The sequence below is a fragment of the Tursiops truncatus genome, chromosome 1 (assembly GCF_011762595.2).
Source record: "Tursiops truncatus isolate mTurTru1 chromosome 1, mTurTru1.mat.Y, whole genome shotgun sequence".
Classification (NCBI taxonomy): domain Eukaryota; kingdom Metazoa; phylum Chordata; class Mammalia; order Artiodactyla; family Delphinidae; genus Tursiops; species Tursiops truncatus.
Window position 1 is genome coordinate 133,267,432 of NC_047034.1, and position 21,628 is coordinate 133,289,059.

A 21,628-nucleotide genomic window follows, 5' to 3' on the forward strand; every position below is an offset into this window, starting at 1 on the left:
ATTCCCGCACAGAGGATCAGGGCCAACCGGCACTCACCAGCCTGAGAGGCTTGTTGGCTCACTCGCCGTGTCGGGCAGGGCTGGCAGCTGAGGCTTGGGGTTCGGTCGGAGCGCAGGGAGAGGACTGGTGTTGGCGGCGTGAACACAGCCTGCAGGGTGTTAGTGCGCCATGGCTAGCTGGGAGGGAGTCCGGGAAAAGTCTGCACCTGCCGAAGAGGCAAGAGACTTTTTCTTCTCTCTTTGTTTCCGGGTGCGCGAGGAGAGGGGATTAAGAGCGCTGCTTAAAGGAGCTCCAGAGACGGACGGGCATGAGACGCTAAGGCTGCTGCTGCCGCCACCAAGAAGCCTGTGTGCGAGCACAGGTCACTATCCACCCCTCCCCTCCCGGGAGCCTGTGCAGCCCGCCACTGCCAGGGTCCCAGAATCCAGGGACAACTTCCCCAGGAGAACGCACGGCGCGCCTCAGGCTAGTGCAACGTCACGCCGGCTTCTGCCGCCGCTCGCTTGCCCCGCACTCCGTGCCCCTCCCTCCCCCGCCCCGGCCTGAGTGAGCCTGCGCCACCGAATCAGCTGCTTCTTTAACCCCGTCCTGTCTGAGCGAAGAACAGACGCCCTCCCGCCACCTACACGCAGAGGCGGGGCCAAATCCAAAGCTGAGCCCCTGGGAGCTGTGAGAACAAAGAAGAGAAAGGGAAATCTCTCCCAGCAGCCTCAGAAGCAGCAGATTAAAGCTGCACAATCAACTTGATGTACCCTGCATCTGTGGAATGCCTGAATAGACAACGAATCATCCCAAATTGAGGAGGTGGACTTTGAGAGCAAGATTTATGATTTTTTTCCTTTTCCTCTTTTTCTGAGTATGTATGTGTATGCTTCTGTGTGAGATTTTGTCTGTATAGCTTTGCTTCCACCATTTGTCCTAGGGTTCTATCCGTCCATTTTTTTCTTTTTTTTCTTCTTAATAATTATTTTTTATTTTAATAACTTTATTTTGTTTTATCTTATTTTATTTTACTTTATCTTCTTTCCTTTTTTCCTTCTGTCTCTCCTTCCTTCCTTCCTTACTTCGTCCCTCCCTCCCTCCCTCCTTTCTTTCTTTCTTTCTACTTCTACTAATTCTTTCTTTCTACTTTTTCTCCCTTTTATTCTGAGTCGTGTGGATGAAAGGCTTTTGTTGCTGCAGCCAGGAGTCAGTGCTGTGCCTCTGAGGTGGGAGAGCCAACTTCAGGGCACTGGTCCACAAGAGACCTCCCAGCTCCACATAATATCAAATGGTGAAAATCTCCCAGAGATCTCCATCTCAACACCAGCACCCAGCTTCACTCAACGACCAGCAAGCTACAGTGTTGGACATCCTATGCCAAACAACTAGCAAGACAGGAACACAACCCCACCCAGAGAGGCTGCCTAAAATCATAATAAGTCCACAGACACCCCAAAACACACCACCAGACGTGGACCTGCCCACCAGAAAGACAAGATCCAGCCTCATCCACCAGAACACAGGCACTAGTCCCCTCCAGCAGGAATCCTACACAACCCACTGACCCAACCTTAGCCACTGGGGACAGACACGAAAAACAATGGGAACTATGAACCTGCAGCCTTCAAAAATGAGACCCCAAACACAGTAAGATAAGCAAAATGAGAAAACAGAAAAACACACAGCAGATGAAGGAACAAGATAAAAACCCACCAGACCTAACAAATGAAGAGGAAATGGGCAGTCTACCTGAAATAGAATTCAGAATAATGATAGTAAAGATGATCTACAATCTTGGAAATAGAATAGACAAAATGCAAGAAACATTTAACAAGGACCTAGAAAAACTAATGATGAAACAAACAACAATGAACACCACAATAGATGAAATTAAAAATACTCTAGATGAGATCAATAGCAGAATAACTGAGGCAGAAGAACAGATAAGTGACCTGGAAGATAAAATAGTGGAAATAACTACTGCAGAGCAGAATAAAGAAAAAAGAATGAAAGGAACTGAGGACAGTCTCAGAGACCTCTGGAACAACATTAAACGCACCAACATTCAAATTATAGGGGTTCCAGAAGAAGAAGAGGAAAAGAAAGGGACTGAGAAAATATTTGAAGAGATTATAGTTGAAAACTTCCCCAATATGGGAAAGGAAATAGTTAACCAAGTCCAGGAAGCTCAGAGAGTCCCAAACAGGATAAATCCAAGGAGAAATATGCCAAGACATATATTAATCAAACTGTCAAAAATTAAATACAAAGAAAACATATTAAAAGCAGCAAGGGAAAAACAACAAATAACACAGAAGGGAATCCCCATAAGGTTAACAGCTGATCTTTCAGCAGAAAGTCTGCAAGCCAGAAGGGAGTAGCATGACGTATTTAAAGTGATGAAGGAGAAAAACCTGCAACCAAGATTACTCTACACAGCAAGGATATCATTCAGATTTGATGGAGAAATTAAAATCTTTACAGACAAGCAAAGGCTGAGAGAGTACAGCAACACCAAACCACCTTTACAACAAATGCTAAAGGAACTTCTCTAGGCAAGAAACACAAGAGAAGGAAAAGATCTACAATAATGAACCCAAAACAATTAAGAAAATGGGAATAGGAACATACATATCGATAATTACCTTAAATGTAAATGGACTAAATGCTCCCACCAAAAGACACAGATTGGCTGAATGGTTACAAAAACAAGACCCATATATTTGCTGTCTACAAGAGACCCACTTCAGAACTAGAGACACATACAGACTTAAAGTAAGGGGATGGAAAAAGATATTTCATGCAAATGGAAACCAAAAGAAAGCTGGAGTAGCAATCCTCATATCAGACAAAATAGGCTTTAAAATAAAGACTATTAGAAGAGAGAAAGAAGGACACTACATAATGATCGAGGGATTGATCCAAGAAGAAGATATAACAATTGTAAATATTTATGCACCCAGCATAGGAGCATCTCAATACATAAGGCAAATACTAACAGCCATAAAAGGGGAAATCGACAGTAACACATTCATAGTAGGGGACTTTAACACCCCACTTTCACCCATGGACAGATCATCCAAAATAAAAATAAATAAGGAAACACAAGCTTTAAATGATACATTAAACAAGATGGACTTAATTTATATTTATAGGACACTCCATCCAAAAACAACAGAATACACATTTTTCTCAAGTGCTCATGGAACATTCTCCAGGATAGATCATATCTTGGGTCACAAATCAAGCCTTGGTAAATTTAAGAAAATTGAAATTGTATCAAGTATCTTTTCCGACCACAATGCCATGAGACTAGATATCAATTACAGGAAAAGATCTGTAAAAAATACAAACACATGGAGGCTAAACAATACACTACTTAATAATGAAGTGATCACTGAAGAAATCAAAGTGGAAATAAAAAAAAAACCTAAAAACAAATGACAATGGAGACACTATGACCCAAAACCTATGGAATGCAACAAAAGCAGTTCTAAGGGGGAAGTTTATAGCAATACAAGCCCACCTTAAGAAGCAGGAAACATCTCGAATAAACAAACTAACCTTGCACCTCAAGCAATTAGAGAAAGAAGAACAAAAAAACCCCAAAGCTAGCAGAAGGAAAGAAATCATAAAAATCAGATCAGAAATAAATGAAAAAGAAATGAAGGAAACATGGCAAAGATCAATAAAACTAAAAGCTGGTTCTTTGAGAACATAAACAAAATTGATAAACCATTAGCCAGACACATCAAGGAAAAAAGGGAGAAGACTCAAATCAAAAGAATTAGAAATGAAAAAGGAGAAGTAACAACTGACACTGCAGAAATACAAAAGATCATGAGAGATTACTAGAAGCAACTCTATGCCAATAAAATGGACAACCTGGAAGAAATGGACAAATTCTTAGAAATGCACAGCCTGCCAAGACTGAATCAGGAAGAAATAGAAAATATGAACAGCACTGAAATTGAAACTGTGCTTAAATATCTTCCAAAAAACAAGAGCCCAGGACCAGATGGCTTCACAGGCGAATTCTATCAAACATTTAGAGAAGAGCTAATGCCTATCCTTCTCAAACTCTTCCAAAATATAGCAGAGGTAGGAACACTCCCAAACTCATTCTATGAGGCCACCATCACCTTGATACCAAAACCAGACAGGGGTGTCACAAAGAAAGAAAGCTACAGACCAAAATCACTGATGAACATAGATGAAAGAATCCTCAACAAAATACTAGCAAACAGAATCCAACAGCACATTAAACAGATCATACACCATGATCAAGTGGGGTTTATTCCAGGAATGCAAGGATTCTTCAATATACGCAAATCAATCAATGTGATAAACCATATTAACTAATTGAAGGAGAAAAACCATATGATCATCTCAATAGATGCAGAGAAACCTTTCAACAAAATTCAACACCCATTTATGATAAAAAAAAAAAAAACCCTGCAGAAAGTAGGCATAGAGGGAACTTTCCTCAACATAATAAAGGCCATATATGACAAACCCACAGCCAACATCGTCCTCAATGGTGAAACACTGAAAGCATTTCCACTAAGATCAGAAACAAGACAAGGTTGCCCCCTCTCACCACTCTTATTCAACATAGTTGTGGAAGTTTTAGCCACAGCAATCAGAGAAGAAAAGGAAATAAAAGGAATCCAAGTCGGAAAAGAAGAAGTAAAGCTGTCACTTTTTGCAGATGACATGATACTATACATACAGAATCCTAAACACTCTGCCAGAAAACTACTAGAGCTAATCAATGAATTTGGTAAAGTAGCAGGATACAAAATTAATGCACAGAAATCTCTGGCATTCGTATACACTAATGAAGAAAAATCTGAAAGTGAAATCAAGAAAACACTCCCATTTACCTTTGCAACAAAAAGAATAAAATATCTAAGAATAAACCTACCTAAGGAGACAAAAGACCTGTATGCAGAAAATTATAAGACACTGATGAAAGAAATTAAAGATAATATAAATACATGGAAAGATATACCATGTTTTTGGATCGGAAGAATCAACATTGTGAAAATTACTCTACTACCCAAAGCAATCTACAGATTCAATGCAATCCCTATCAAACTACCACTGGCATTTTTCACAGAACTAGAACAAAAAATTTCACAATTTGTATGGAAACACAAAAGACCCCGAATAGCCAAAGCAATATTGAGAACGAAAAACGGAGCTGGATGAATCAGGCTCCCTGACTTCAGACTATACTACAAAGCTACAGTAATCAAGACAGTATGGTACTGGCACAAAAACAGAAATACAGATCAATGGAACAGGATAGAAAGCCCAGAGATAAACCCACACACATATGGTCACCTTATCTTTGATAAAGGAGTCAGGAATGTACAGTGGAGAAAGGACAGCCTCTTCAATAAGTGGTGCTGGGAAAACTGGACAGGTACATGTAAAAGTATGAGATTAGATCACTCCCTAACACCATACACAAAAATAAGCTCAAAATGGATTAAAGACCTAAATGTAAGGCCAGAAACTATCATACTCTTAGAGGAAACCATAGGCAGAACACTCTATGACACAAATCACAGCAGGATCCTTTTTGACCCACCTCCTAGAGAAATGGAAATAAAAACAAAAATAAACAAAAGGGACCTAATGAAACTTCAAAGCTTTTGCACAGCAAAGGAAACCATCAACAAGACCAAAAGACAACCCTCAGAATGGGAGAAAATATTTGCAAATAAAGCAACTGACAAAGGATTAATCTCCAAAATTTATAAGCAGCTCATGCAGCTCAATAACAAAAAAACAAAAAACTCAATCCAAAAATGGGCAGAAGACCTAAATAGACACTTCTCCAAACAAGATATACAGACTGCCAACAAACACATGAAAGAATGCTCAACATCATTAATCATTAGAGAAATGCAAACCAAAACTACAATGAGATATCATCTCACACCGGTCAGAATGGCCATCATCAAAACATCTAGAAACAAAAAATGCTGGAGAGGGTGTGGAGAAAAGGGAACCCTCTTGCACTGTTGGTGGGAATGTCAATTGATACAGCCACTGTGTAGAACAGTATGGAGTTTCCTTAAAAAACTACAAATAGAAGTACCATATGACCCAGCAATCCCACTACTGCGCATATACCCTGAGAAAACCATAATTCATAAAGAGTCATGTACCAAAATGTTCATTGCAGCTTTGGGGGCTATCAGAGGAGAGTGCAGCAACTGGTCTGTGGCAGGCAGGACAGAGTGAGACCGACACAGATGGTCCTTACCACAGCCTTGCATGCCCCAGCCTGAGAGGTGTGTCCACTTGTGCAGAGGGGGCTAGATGCTGGAACATGGGGTTTGGAGAACAGACCCAGGGAGAGGACTGTTGTTGGCTGTGAGGAGACAGCCTGATGGGACAGGAGTAAGGAAATCTGCACCCGGGAATGCTTGTGGAGGAAACCCAGAATGATATAGAAGTGAAGCACCATTGTTGAGTGATGTGCAAGGGGCAGGGCCGCCATTGCAACCTCCCTCCCCATGCGCTGGACCCTGACGCCTGGGGAATAGGAAGGGCTCCCACAACCTGGAAGCCACCGCCTTCTCCTCCGCACCATGTCTCCACTGCGGCAGGCACTCTCACAACCCCAACTGCTGCCACCTTTGTGCCCCCTCCTCACTGGGGCAGACTTGTGCGCTCTAGGGCAGCCTTGGGAGCAGACCCCTGCGGGTGGCCCACATGCAGAGGTGGGGCTGAAACCACAGCTGAGCCCCAGGGGCCATTCAACTAAGGAAGAAAAGCTGAAATTTCTCCTTGCAGCTGTGCAAAACACAGATTGACACCCCCACGACCTGCTTTGTAAACTCAGTGCCTGCAGAACATCTGAACAAACAAGTGCTCCTGCAGCCAAGATGGGTCTAGCTTTAGCAGATATAGACTTTGTGGGCACGTACATGCAGGGGTTGGACCAGGCTAGAGTTGAGCTGCCCCCATAGCGACCAGAGCAGGTCCAAATCCAGGACTACTGCAATCCTGGGACCTGACTTCAGTGGATCTACATTGGTGACTTAGTGAAAACAACATCTGAGAGACATCAGGGCAAACTGCCAGTGTACCCATGGTTAAGGTGTGGCTGAGAACAGTGCCAACAACAGTGTAATCTGATGTAATCTGAGAGCTCACAGAACAGGTGAAATCTGACACAACAGAGCACACCCACAGGTGAACAGCTCTAGAGGAGGAATACTCAGTGACTTCTCTCCCAGTGGGAATGCTCCAATCCTGCCTACATTTCACCACAGATCAGAAACACAGCTAAGAAACAGATCTGAGGGCCTCTACTCCAACAACTAGGGAACAGACCCCCCTCTGACAGGGCAGTGACAACCACAGAGAAAAGGGGAGTCCCTGGTCAATATTCAGTGCAGGCTCTGGCCACCACAACATCAGTCACACCTCCTATCAAGAAGATGATGGCCAGCATGCACTGAGGAAAGAGGTTGCCGACATCTATACTAAAAACAACCTTCACACCAAAAAATATTAAACCCATGCAGGTTACACAGGGATAGTCCCACACAAAGATAGCCCTCCAAGACAGTCTGAGGGTCTGGCATTGGGAGGACGAACCTCCAGAACATTTAGCCTTGAAGGCCAGCAGAACTTGAGTGCAGGAGCTCCACAGGGCTGGGGGAAACAGAGACTACTCTTGGAGGGCATATACAAGGTCTCATATGCACTGGGACCCAGGGCAAAGCAGTGACTCCATAGGAACCTGGGCTAGACCTAACTAGGGGTCCTAGAGGGTCTCCTGGGATGGCAAAGATCAACTATAACTCACTGTGGGAGCAAGGATACTGGTAGCAGGAGCCCCAAGGAATATTGATCGGAGTAGCGCTCCCAGCGGTGCACATTTTGGCAAGTACTGAAATTGAAACTATGATTTAAAAATTTCCAACAAACAAAAGCCCAGGACCAGATGGCTTCACAGGAGAATTCTATCAAATATTTGGAGAAGAGTTAACACCAATCCTTCTCAAACTATTGCAAAAAACTGCAGAGGAAGGAATATTCCCAAGCTCATTCTATGAAGCCACCATCACCCTGATACCAAAACCAGACAAATATACCACAAAAAAAGAAAATTTACAGGCCAATATCACTGATGAACACAGACGCAAAAAACTTCAACAAAATACTAGCAAACCGAATCCAGCAACACATTAAAAGGATCATACACTATGATCAAGTGGGATTTATCCCAGGGATGCAAGGATTCTTCAATATACATAAACCAATCAATGTGATACACCACATTAACAAACTGAAGAATAAAAACCACATGATCACCTCAATAGATGCAGAAAAAGCTTTTGACAAAATTCAACACCCATTTATGATAAAAACTCCCCAGAAAGTGGGCATAGACGGAACCTACCTCAACATAATAAAGTTCATGTATGACAAACCCACAACAAACATTCTCAACAGTGAAAAACTGAAAGTGTTTCCTCTAAGATCAGGAACAAGGATGTCCACTCTCTCCACTTTTATTCAATATAGTTTTTAGAAGTCCTAGCATGGCAATCAGAGAAATAAAAGAAATCCAAATTGGAAAAGAAGAAATAAAAATGTCACTGTTTGCAGATGACATGATACTATACATAGAAAATCCTAAAGATGCTTCCAGAAAACTAACTAGAGCTCATCAATGAATTTGGTGAAGTTGCAGAATACAAAATTAATACACAGAAATCTTGTGTATTCCTACACAGTAACAATGAAGATCACAAAGAGTAAATAAGGGAACAATCTCATTTACCATAGCATCAAAAATCATAAAATATCTAGGAATAAACCTACTTAAGGAGGCAAAAGACCTGTATTCAGAAAACTATAAGACACTGATGAAAGAAATCAAAGATGACAAAAACTGATGGAGAGATATACCATGTTCTTGGATTGAAAGAATCAATATTGTCAGAATGACTGCACTACCCAAAGCAGTCTGCAGGTTCAATGCAATCCCTATCAAATTAGCAGTGGTATTTTTCACAGAATTAGAATAAAAATTTTAAATTTGTATGGAAACACAAAAGACCTTGAATAGCCAAAGCAATCTTGAGAAAGAAAAATGGAGCTGGAAGAATCAGGCTCCCTGACTTCAAACTATACTACAAGGCTACAGGAATCAAAACAGTATGGTATTGGCACAGAAACAGAAATATTGATCAGTGGAACAGAATAGAAGGTCCAGAGATAAACCCACACACCTATGGTCACCTAATCTATGACAAAGGAGACAAGAATATACAATGGAGAAAAGACAGTCTCTTCAATAAGTGGTGCTGAGAAAACTGGACATCTACACATAAAAGAATGAAATTAGAACATTCTTTTTTTTTTTTTTTTTGTGGTACGAGGGCGTCTCACTGTTGCAGAGCACAGGCTCCGGACACGCAGGCTCAGCAGCCATGGCTTATGGGCATAGCCACTCCACGGCATGTGGGATCTTCCCAGACCGGGGCATGAACCTGTGTCCCCTGCATCGGCAGGCAGACTCTCAACCGCTGCGCCACTAGGGAAGCCCTAGAACATTCTTTATTACCATAAACAAAAATAAACTCAAAATGGATTAAAGACCTAAATGTAAGGCTGGATACTATAAAACTCTTAGAGGAAAACATAGGCAGAACACTCTCTGACATAAATCACAGAAAGATCTTTTTGGATCCACCACCTAGGGAGTGATGAAAATAAAACCAAAAATAAACAAATGAGATCTAATTAAACTTAAAAGCTTTTGCACAGCAAAGGAAACCATAAACAAAATGAAAAGACAACCCATAGAATGAGAAAAAAATATTTGCAAACTAAGCAATCGACTAGCGATTAATCTCCAAAATATACAAACAGCTCACGCAGCTCAATATGAAAAAGACAAACAACCCAATCAAAAAGTAGGTGGAAGATCTAAATAGACATTCAGACATTTCTTCAAAGGAGACATACAGATGGCCAAGAAGCACATGAAAAGATGCTCAACATCACTAATTGTTAGAGAAATGCAATCAAAACTACAATGAAATATCACCTCACACTGGTCAGAATAGTCATCATCAAAAAAATCTACAAAAAATAAATGCTGGAGAGGGTGTGGAGAAAAGGAAACCCTCTTACAATGTTGGTAGGATGTTAATTGGTATAACTGCTATGGAGAACAGTATAGAGGTTCCTTAAAAACTAAAAAAACCTATCATATGATCCAGCAATCCTATTCCTTGGCATATATCTGGATAAAACCATAATTCAAAAAGATACATGCACCCCAATGTTCACTGCAGCACCATTTACAATAGCCAGGACATGGAAGCAACCTAACTGATGGAAGCAACCTAACTGTCTTCTCTGGTTTTAACTGAGTCTTTTATATAATTCCATTTTGTCTTCTGTCTTAGCATATTGATTAAATTTTTCTTTTTCTAAATTTGTCCAGCGGTTGCCCTAGAGTTCATGATACACATTTTCTAGTGACCCAAATCCACTTTTCAGGTAATATCAAACTGCCTCATCAGTAGGGAAAGTATATTTTATAACAGAGTATTCCTAATTCCTTCCTTCTGTCCCTTACAACATTCATATCACTTATTTATAAGCTATAATCACTGAATACATGGTTAATATTTTTATTTTGAACAAACTTATTTATCAGATCAAGAAAAAGAAAACAAAATATTTATTTTACTTTATTTTTTCTAATGCTTTTTTTTTCTTTATACAGTTCTGATTTTCTGACCTGTATCTTTTTCCTTCTTTCTGAAGAACTACTTTTTACCTTTCTTGTAAGGCAGACCTACTAGCAACAGATTCCCTCAATGTTTGTTTGAGAAAATCTTTACTTCTCCTTAACTTAAAAAAAAAAAATTAGATATTTAGGATTTCTTCTACAAAACCATTTTGGCAAATATTAAAATGTTATACAGTTCTGCATCTGTGGATTCAACCATCCGTGGATTCAACCATCCATGGATTCAACCAACCAAAGATTGTGTAATGCTGTAGTATTTACTATTGAAAAAAATCTGTGTATAAGCAAACCCTTACAATTCAAACCCATGTTGTTGTTCAAGGGTCAGCTGTACTTGCAATTTGAATATAATAATATAAACACAAAAGACAAAATATCCACTGTTAAACAGTGATCCTCCACGACTAACTCTATTTAAATATTGTGGGTATTATAGAAAAGGTTTTTCAGATTTTTATCAATACTTGTAGTACGTACTTTTATTCTTCACCAAAATCTTCAAGAAATCTAAAAGGCTGATATAAAAAGCAGTTTTTTTTTCTTCTTGGATATTCTAAAACATGTTAGCTTAGATTACCCTTTAGATTTTCAGGGCATTAAAGATATACAAATAAAGTACAGAATATTTGTTAACACATTTAGATTAAGTTTGTTCACAATTATTACAGGAAGCCCTTCAACTCTCAGATAATGAGAAAAAAAAATCCTGATGGGCCAAGTTATTTCTTTCTAAAAATAATATACCACATCAATTTTTAAAATAAATCCTTGGACTTCCCTGGTGGCCCAGTGGTTAAGAATCCGCCTGCCAATGCAGGGGATGCGGGTTCAATCGCGGGTCCGGGAAGATCCCACATGCTGCAGAGCAACTAAGCCTGTGTACCACAACTACTGAGCCCATGTGCCACAACTACTGAAGCCTGTGCACCATGACGAAGAGTAGCTCCTGCTTGCAACAACTAGAGAGAAAGCCTGTGCACAGCAACGAAGACCCAGCGCACCCAAAAATAAATAAAGTTAAATAAATAAAATAAAATAAATACTTAAAAACATTCAGAAAACATTTGTCTTTTAATTGTCAAACAATGTATTTATGTGGTGGAAGAAGATATAAAAGACAACTAATAGAATTTTAAAATTTCAAAATAAGAAATTTTCAAATTAATAATTTATTATTGTCGTTTAGGAAATATGCCTTACTTTTAAACTCAAATTCACTTCAAGTACTTGACATATAATTTAATACCAATTTAATACCAAAAAGTACTTCTTAATATTTATACAGTGTAACTTCTCTGGATAGACAGGTTTCATATAACAGTTTTCAATTAATGCTGAAAAAAATCACTTTATAGTAGTAATCACAATTCACTCATAATGAATTACTAATTCATCTAGGAATTCATGTGGCATAAGAACCAATGAAGGGACTAATCTGATAATTTCCCAGTATACGATTAATATTCCACTTAGTTGCTTTACATGCTTTCATGTGTGTGACTTGATCGACAAAAAATATGTACACAATATTAACATTTTTCTTTTTCTTTCTTTCTTTTTTTAAGAGCAACTCAGTGATTTGGGGGATTAGTTGGTACAAGACAGAGAACATAAAAGGAAAAGTATAAAGTACAAAATAACACTGAACACCAATACCAGTAATCACCTCATTATTGTTATAACTAAGGATATTATTAATTTTGTGTTATTCACTTTTCTTTAGAACATAAAGTCAGTAACTTGAACCTGAGGTATAGACAGAGTACATACACAACCTTATACAAAATACTTTTTAAAGTCATACTACATTTTAAAATATTAGGAACCAAATACCTGTGCTGACTTGTATTTTCACTTAATGGAAAAAGAAGAGAACAATATTCAACCAGGGAAAGTCATACTGATCATGGTAAAAGCTCTTAAGGTGGAAAATGTCTTTTTTTCCCTTTGTACTTACCACAGGCTATACAATGTCCTAAGAGTATTCATTATATGAAAAAATATTAATCACAGCTTTGAGACCTTACTTCAGAAGGAACCAAGGAGAAAGCAAATTAGGTGAAGCTTCATCTTTGTTTTCAAAGAAGTGTTCTTAATTTTTCTTCTTGTAGAAGAAGTTTAAATCAGTTTATTATAAATATATCGAAACCATTACCATTTTAGGTGAAGTCCAGCACTTGATTTATACAAAGTCCATGAAAAGAAGTCAATAGAGATCATCTAATCTTAAATGTTACATCATCCATTCCAGCCCATGGCACAATCTCTCACTTGCAGCATTGTTTAAATGCAAACAAAAGAAAACAAGACAAACAACCCCGCCAAAAAAAAACCCACAGAAGACAAAAACAAACAAACAAAAAAGGGATGGAGGGAGATAACAAACCTAAATGTTCATTGATATGGAAATGGGTAAATAAATTGTGGTGTAAAAATAGAACTAGCATGTGATCCAGGAATTCCACTTCTGGGTATTTATCTGAATAAAATGAAAACACAGAAGTTGATGGCATCCCCATATTGCTTGCAGCATTATTTACAATATCTGAAATATGGAAACAATCTAACACCCATCAATGGTTGAATGAATAAGAAAAATGTGAGATCTATATATATTTTTAAGGAAATCTTACCATTTGCAACAATGTGGTTGGACCTCAAGGGTATTATGCTATGTGAAATGTCAGACAGAGAAAGACAAATATTATATGACCTCACTTGTATGTAGAATCTGAAAACAGAGACAAAAACAGAGCTCATAGATACAGACTGGTGGTTGCCAAAGGCCAGGAGAAGGGGATGGGTGAAATGGATGAAGGGGGTCAAAAGGTACAAACTTCCAGGAATAAAATAATCATCTGTATGTAAAGTACCGCCCGGTGACTGTAGTTAATACCGTATTGCAAATTTGAAAGTCGCTAAGAGAGTATATCTCAAAAGCGCTCATCACAAGAAAAAAATATTGTAACTGTGTATAGTATTGGTTGTTAGCTAGACCTTTTGGGTGATCATTTTGCTCAGATGAATCATTGTGCTGTACACCCAAAACTAATACAATGTTATATGTCAATTATACTCCCCCAAAAAATTGTGGGGTAGTGATAGAACTACATAGCTGTTAAAGTGAATAAAGCCATGTGTATCAACCCAGATAGATCTCAAACACAAAGTACTGAGAAAAAAAATCTATTGTAGAATTATTTTAAAAACAGCATTTCTATAAATATTAGAAACACTGCATGGACGCATAACAACTATAGTGAAACAGGAAGATGTGGACAGGAAGGATAAAAACTTAAAAACTAAGCTCTGACTAGTATCTCCCTATAGACTTTGGAAGATAGAAAAGAGACTTGAATGCTCTTTTCTTTTTAAAGAAAGATTTTAATCAGGTTGTCTATATATATGTTGAGAATCTGAGTGTGTGCTATACTATTCCAGTACTACGCTTCACGTTTTGAGTACCTCACAAATGGTGAGACACAGGTAGGCACACAGGATAGCACAGAAGATTGGAACCTGGGCTCCTACACCATCTTGAGGCTTCAGAGGAAGAATCTCACTAAGCAAACCAAAAAAGACAAGGACTAAGACACCTACCTTCAATGTTCATTAAGCACCTATTAAAGACTAGCCTCAGTGCTAGAGCTTTGATGTAATGCTTCTTAAACTTCGAAACAGTTACAAATACAGGGCCTCCTTTAAATGTGCTGCAGACCGGTGGATTCATTTATTTACCACGTATTTGATATTAACCTCTGTCTCAGTTTCTGCAACTGCAAGATGGAACGAAGTGTATCTGCATAAATTTGTCAGAATTAAGCAATTCATCTAAGGAAGTCTGGCATATAGTAAGCGCCCAGGAAATATCAGGTGCTGCTGTCTTCCTATTTTATTACCAGGCGCGGTTCCAGTCCTTTGGTGAGACGGTGATGATAGAAAAACACAGAGCTCAAGTGTCCGCGGCCCTCTCTGAGATGCGATGACATAAACCCAAGAGCCCCGATGGTCTCACAGAGAGACAGGCTCTCTAACTAGCTAATAAAAACGCTGTAGCCAGGCCTTTTCCGAGACCCTTGCTGTTCTCCCAGGAATCCGGCCACAGGCATCTGGTGGGCGGCAGGCGGGCTGGGAGAAGGCAGAGGGGAGTAGAGGACCGGGTGGAGGCGGGTTGGGGGCGCGGCAGGAGGCGCGGCCTGAGGAAGAGCCCAGACGGGTCAAGCAGACCAGGCTTCGCGGGAGCCTAGCGGGCCAGGGTAGGGGCGCGGCGGAGTGAGGGTTGGAGGGGGGGGCGGGGCGGGGCGGGGCCGGGGGCAGGCGGGGAAGGAGGGCAGTGCTGGCAGCTTAGAGGCTGAGAGCCTCCGGGACCTTCGCTGGATCAGACCGCGGAAGAGCGAGCCGAGGTCGCCGCCATGCTCGCGGCGGTGGGCTCCCTGGCGGCTGCTTTCTGGACCGTTCTCCGTCCCCGCACTGTCCTGTTGGGGGCCGTCGCCTTTCTCTTCTTTGCTGATTTCCTCAAAAGGCGGCGCCCGAAGAACTACCCGCCGGGACCCCCGCGCCTGCCCTTCGTAGGCAACTTCTTCCATCTGGACTTTGAGAAGGGGCACCTGTCGCTTCAGAGGGTAGGAGTGGGCGAAGGTGCCAGGGCCGCGTCCTGACCCTGATCTGCAGGACAAGGGCCATTCCGGGTACCGAGGGCGGGAGGCTGGGGCGGGGGCTGTGGGCTCTGAGGCTAAAGCGGGCACCCGGCTAACTTTGAGCCTCGCTCTCCTCACCAGCAACCAGCATGATTCCACTTCTAGGGATGAAATTTTGTTAACTGTTTACTATTTAAGTGTACCAGACACGATATGTTCTTTAAGTCATTTAACTGTGTGTCTTGTTACATATTATTGGGACATTGTATTTATACTATAATCACTTTGTATTTTTAATATTATTATCCTTGGTGGGGGGGGGAAATCCGGTACTTTTCCTCTCGGAGGCTCCGTTTCCCATGTGTGAAATGGTGATACTTCTACCTAAATCCTCACCACTTTTCAAATGAATTGCTCCCATCCCCACAAGGACTGAGCCCCTCACATTCAGCCTCCTCGCCCTGCAATCCACTCTCACTAAAGTAATCATTTTAAAATGTCATTCCTCTGCTTAGGCTTTCTCAAGGCTTCTTGCTGCTTCCCAGCTTTCAGACTCCTTAGGGAGCCTCTTGGAAATCTTGCTGTAGCCTCTTTCCACTTCTTTATAATCATCTTCCATCAGGGCTGCCTAACTGTGGCCACTCTGAATTCCTTAGAATTCCCTTCAACATCCAGCACTTTCTCAAGCATTTTCAGCTGCTTCCCTGCCTCTCAGCACAGGTACCTTGCTGACAGACAACACTGTGATAGGTGGGTGTGAACATTAAATAAAACAGTGAATGGTCAATGTTAATACAGCTTATTGTAGGTGCCCAACAAATAATAGTTCCCGTTTCCCTAGAAATGCCTGGAGCACTTTAAACACAAGCCTATAATACAAACTCAGATTCAGATGGAGAAGGTTTTTATCACTTTCTGGGAGAAACACACATTTGGTACAGGATTAGTCTACAGAGTTTTAAAATTAGGCTCCTAAATTGTACCCTTCTTTAATGAATGTGTTGTTTAATTTCCAATATTGGGAGATTTTCCTGTTTTCTTTCTGTTAGTGATTTCCAGTTGGAGTCCATTATGGTTAGAGGTCATATTTTGCATAATTTCAATTTTTAAAAAATGTTATGGTTGGTTTTATGACCCAAGATACAGCACCATGCATACTTGAAAAAAATGTGAATTCTGCCGTTGTTGGGTGGAGTGTTCTATATTGTATGTCAATTAGATATAATTAAATGACTGCGTTCTTTAGTTCTTCTGAACCCTTGTTGACTTCTTGTCTACTGATTCTATCAGTTACTAGGAGAGGGTTGTCGAAGTCTTCAACTATAATTACTTGTTTTTCTATGTCTCTAGTCAGTTCCGGTAGTTTTCATTTGTGTATTTTGCAGCTCTTTTAGATGGTGTATGCACATTAAAATTGTTATGTCATCTTGGTGAATTGGCTCTTTATTATGTAATGTCCCTCTTTATCTCTGGTAATTTTCTTTGCCTGAATTTTACTTCATCTGATATGATATAGCCACACCAGTTCTCTTCTGATTAGTATTTGCATAATATATGCTTCTCTATTCTTTTACTTTTTATCTACTTATACCATTTTATTTGAAATGAATTTCTTGTAGACAACATATAGGTGGGTAATTTTTTTCATTCTGCCAATATCAGACATTTGATTGGTGAATTTAGATCATTTATATTTAATGTAATTATTGATTTGTTAAAACAAAAATCTGCCAATTTATTATTTGTTTCCTATTTTTCACTTTGTTTTTTACTCCTCTGTTTCTCCTTTCCTGTCTTCCTGTGGGTCACTTGAACATTTTTTGAGAATTCCATTTTAATTTATAGTGTTTTTGAGTATATCTCTTTGTATTGTTTTTAAGTGCTTGCTGTAAAGATTACATGCTGTGCGTACATAACTTATTGCAATAAGTATCAACAGTTTACCACTTTAGGTGGAATACAGACACCTTAAAACTCTTTAGGTCCTTTTACTTTCCCCTACTTTATAATATATAATTTGTCTTAAATATTACCTCTACAGACATTGAGAACCGCCTCAGACAGTATTATAATTTTTCTTTTAACTGTCAAACATGATTTGTTAAATTCAAGAAGAGAAGATTAGTCTACAGTATTTACCCATTTATTTACCCTTTCTGTTGCTCTTTCTTTCCTAACTGAAGAACTTTCTGTAGCTATTCTTTTAGAACTGGTCTGCTGGCAAAAAAATTCTCTTAGCTTTCCTTCATCTAAGAATGTTTTATTTCACCTTCTTTTCTGAAGTATATTATCACTGGATATAGAATTCTAGGTTGACAGTTTCTTTTATTAAACCCTTGAAAATGTTGTGCTACTTCTTTCTGGCCTTTCTAGTTCCTGCTGAGAAATCTGCTGTAATTTGAATTGTTGTTCCCCATGAGTAATGAGTTGTTTTCCTCTGCATGCTTTCAAGAAGTTGTCTTTGTTTTTATTGGTTTCAGAGATTTGATTGTATGTCTTGGTGTTGAATTCTTTGGATTTATTGGGTTCACTCACAACTTCTTGAATCTGTACGTTTTTCTAGTACCAAATTTGAGAATTTTTCAGCCATTATTTCTTCAAATATTTTTTCAAGTCCATGTTTTTTTCCTTTCCTTCTGGTACTCTTTGGCACTGATTGCACAACTGACAGATCTTTTGTTATTCTAATATCAGTCCCTGAAGCTCAGTTGTTTTATCTTTTCTCAATCTATTTTCTCTGTGTTGTTCAGATTGGATACTTTCTATTGATGTCTTCAATTTCACTGATTATCCTGTCATTACCACTCTGCTACTGAGTTGCTCTATTGAGTTTTTTGTTTACATTATTGTATTTTTCAGTTCTAAAATTTCTTTGGTTCTTATGTATATTTTCTAGTTCTTTGTTAACATTTTCTATTTAAAATTTTTTTTGAGAGTATAATTGTTTATCGAAACATTTTCAATAGCTGTTTTAAAATCTTTATCCTATAATTCCAACATCTTTATCATCTCAGTATCAGTTTCAACTCATTCAATTTGAGATTTCTCTGGTTCTTGGTAACATGAGTAATTTTGGACTATATTCTGGACATTTGGTGTATTTTGTTATGTGACTCTGGACTCTATGTAAATCTTTTATTTTAGCAGATAGTCAATCTGTTGATATTCAGAATGTTCACTTTTGTGGATTGTGGTTCAAATGTCAATTTAGGTTATAAAGTCTTTGCAATACTATACTGGTCTACCCCACTTATGTGTTGTCCACTCCCATAGGACTCCAACCCACATTCTCATCAGTGCAGGCTGGAGAGAATGAGGATGGGGACAAAAGATTGGGGCCCCTCTGAGTAGGGTAGCCTCTTTCTTACTGGGAGTGGGGGGAAGTCAGTAATCTAACCATATCATCTCCATGGGATACAGGTGCCTCCTTATTTTTGTGGAATGGTAGAAATCAGAATTTTGCCCACTGACTACTTCAAGGAGTCTCTTTACTGCAGTTCAGGGGTGATAGTCACAATTCAGCTCATAGAGTCAGCAGGGAAGGGGCACCGCCTTATTGCAAAGGTAGGATGAAGGCAAGTTTCCATGCATCTTCACTGCTGTAGCCCCTCATTAGGATGTGGGAGGGTCACATCTCTTATGGTATTTGTCTCCAGAAAAGGAAGGTAGAAAGGTTGAAATGTTCTGTCCTGGTGGACCACCCTTTATCTGGTCCTTTCACTACAGAGAACAGGGTTTTATTGGTGTTACTTTTTGTATGTGTCAGTATCATGATGATGAGGAGGAGTAAAATGAGATCCTTTTACTCACTCTTGTCTGGAATCAGAAACTTTGTCTGTGCCCTTGTTTTACCATTAAGATAGATATGACTAAAGAGGTTACATGATTTGCCTCATGTCATAAAACTGGCCAGGGATGAAACTGAGGCTAGGGTCTTATCTCTGGCCCAAAGATTTTTCACCAGAAGTGTTAAATTTTATTTTATATAGGTTTGCAATGAAATATTTTTGGCTGTAAAAAAAATGGAGTTAAATGGTATGATTTAGTTGTAATTAAATTTACATTCCAGCAATTTGGAAACATTAAGTACCTATCATTAACTACCTATCATTGCCTATTTATCTATCTTTACTTACGTATCATTACCTATCAGCTATAACATTAAACAAGGACTTGGACGCAGGACTATTTGACTCATAAACCTATTCTCTGACTTATGCTACCTGACTTTTCAAGATGTAGTTAGAGGATAATTGACTTATCCAGGGGTTCATTTATCCAACAGACATTTATGAAGTGCTTATCATATGACAGGCACAGTACAAGACAGTGTATGATGAAATGTGTGTATAAACTTTTGGTAACCAAATGAGATATCATGAGGTGGGATCACTGTGAATGGGAAGCCCTGGGGATAACCTCTGTAGAATGTTGAAATAAATTTGGCTGAACTGGAAAGAAATGTTAGGCAAATGGTTATATGGAGTAAAGTGGACAGGAGATTTTTAAATGGGAGGAAGTGACATGAGCTAAAACAAAGTGAGAGGGCCGTGAAGAAACTGGCCTATTTGTATGGCATGACGGGAACCATGAACCATTCTTGTTTTTCCCCTTTTTTTCTAAACTTCCTCTACCACAGCTATATGTGCATGTATTTAAATAAGAGAAAATCTTATTGGACTAAAGTGGGAGAATGGTAGATAAGGTGGATAAATGTATTATGAGGATATACATTAAGCTGCTTGTAATAAAAAGGCCCCAAAATACAGTGGTGTAAAAAAAGAGTGAAATTTATTTCTGTCTCAGAAGTGAGTTCAGATGTAGGCAGGAAGACCAGGGTAGGAAGGCGGCTTTGTAACACAAGGTCATCCAGAAACCCCAGTTCCTTCTATCATGTTGCTCTCGTCCTACAACATCTTCATGTATGAGTTCCAGTCCATGGAAAGGGGAAAGGAGCAGGTGGTGAGAAGCAACTTTCCTTTAAGGACATGACCCAGAAGATGCAGACATCACCACTACTTACGTCCCATTGGCCACACCTGGAGAAACTGAGAAATGTGGTTTTGATTGGAAAGTCATGTGGCCAGCTAATATTTAGGGAGCTTCATCACTCAGAAGGAGAGAGAGAGAATATCTTCATGCTTTCAGTTAAGGATGAGACATACAGAGAGAGTTAGGAAGAGCCCAAATTTATGACCACCAGCTAGGCACTAAATCTCTGTGCTTCTTTTTCTGAAAACAAAGAATACATTGTAGGGTTATTATAAGAATCAAACAAGTTCATGAATATCAGTTTACTGGCAGGGTGCCTAGCACATAGTTGATGCTTCTTTCTATATCTACCACCCTCCTCCTTTCTTCAAAAATTTATAGTAACAAACTCAAGGAAAAGCCAGTTGAGGTTGCATACCTTGTCTGGCCTGATTGCTGCATTAATGGGCTGCATTAATCCACTCTCTGGCCACTTCCCCTCCATTCCTTTGTCCAGATCTAACCAGAGTCCTTTTGCTAAAATATACTCCCAAATATATCAATAACAATAAATAATTTTATTATTTATTTTAGTATTATGGTTACTTATCACCACCATCCCAACGATGGGAATTAGTAATATCCCCCATTTTATAGATTTGGAAACTGGGACACAGAGAAGTTAAATAACTTGACCAAAAATCACATAGAAAGTGAAAGCAGAAGCTGGATATAAATGGATTTGTATGACTTCAAAAATCCAAGTTCTTAAGCACTCACTGCCCTTACCTCTCCTATTCAGTTTTCTAGTTGCAAACAAAACAAGATCCAAAATATTTCACTTGACATTTGTATATCCTTGGTCTAGCTCACATTACCTTGCCAGGCTTGTTTCCCCTCTCTGTACACAAATGAGAAGGTATTTTTTTCCCAGAAACCTATCCTAGCCTTTGGTGTCCTTATGTGCTTCCTGCTTTCCCCCATTTAATAATTTATTGTACAGAATGGTAATAATAAGAACTGGTTACTTATCTGTATGCTCCGTTAGATTGGGGGCATCTTAAGATTAAGGACCTGTACCTCCAGCACCCAGCCTTGACCAACCACAGGGTTAGTGCTCTCTAATGAACCTGTACTGCCGTCAGAAAAGAGAGCTCACTTGTTCCTGAAAGCCCACATTTTCCTGTCTTTGCATTGGTGTATGCTATTCCCACAGCCTAAAATCTTTGCCTTCAC

At 39.4% G+C, this 21,628-nt stretch overlaps 1 protein-coding gene and 1 long non-coding RNA gene across 7 annotated transcripts in view; one reads left to right on the top strand and one right to left on the bottom strand.

The window, feature by feature from the left end:
• The window catches only part of LOC109551068 (uncharacterized), a 254,777-nt gene extending 254,324 nt beyond the window's left edge, over positions 1-453 (bottom strand). For both annotated transcript variants that reach the window (XR_012324548.1, XR_012324550.1), the window contains exon 1: positions 38-453. This is a non-coding gene — a long non-coding RNA (uncharacterized lncRNA). The remainder of the gene's footprint in view (positions 1-37) is intronic.
• A 14,683-nt stretch (positions 454-15,136) lies between these two features.
• Positions 15,137-21,628, top strand: part of CYP2J2 (cytochrome P450 family 2 subfamily J member 2) — a 31,389-nt gene continuing 24,897 nt past the window's right edge. For 2 of the 5 annotated variants that reach the window (XM_073789138.1, XM_033865693.2), the window contains exon 1: positions 15,137-15,406. In XM_073789138.1, the coding sequence (XP_073645239.1) occupies positions 15,197-15,406 (210 nt within the window). In that variant the 5' untranslated portion in view covers positions 15,137-15,196. The remainder of the gene's footprint in view (positions 15,407-21,628) is intronic. The other 3 variants (XM_033865696.2, XM_073789140.1, XM_033865690.2) reach the window with 2 other exon arrangements.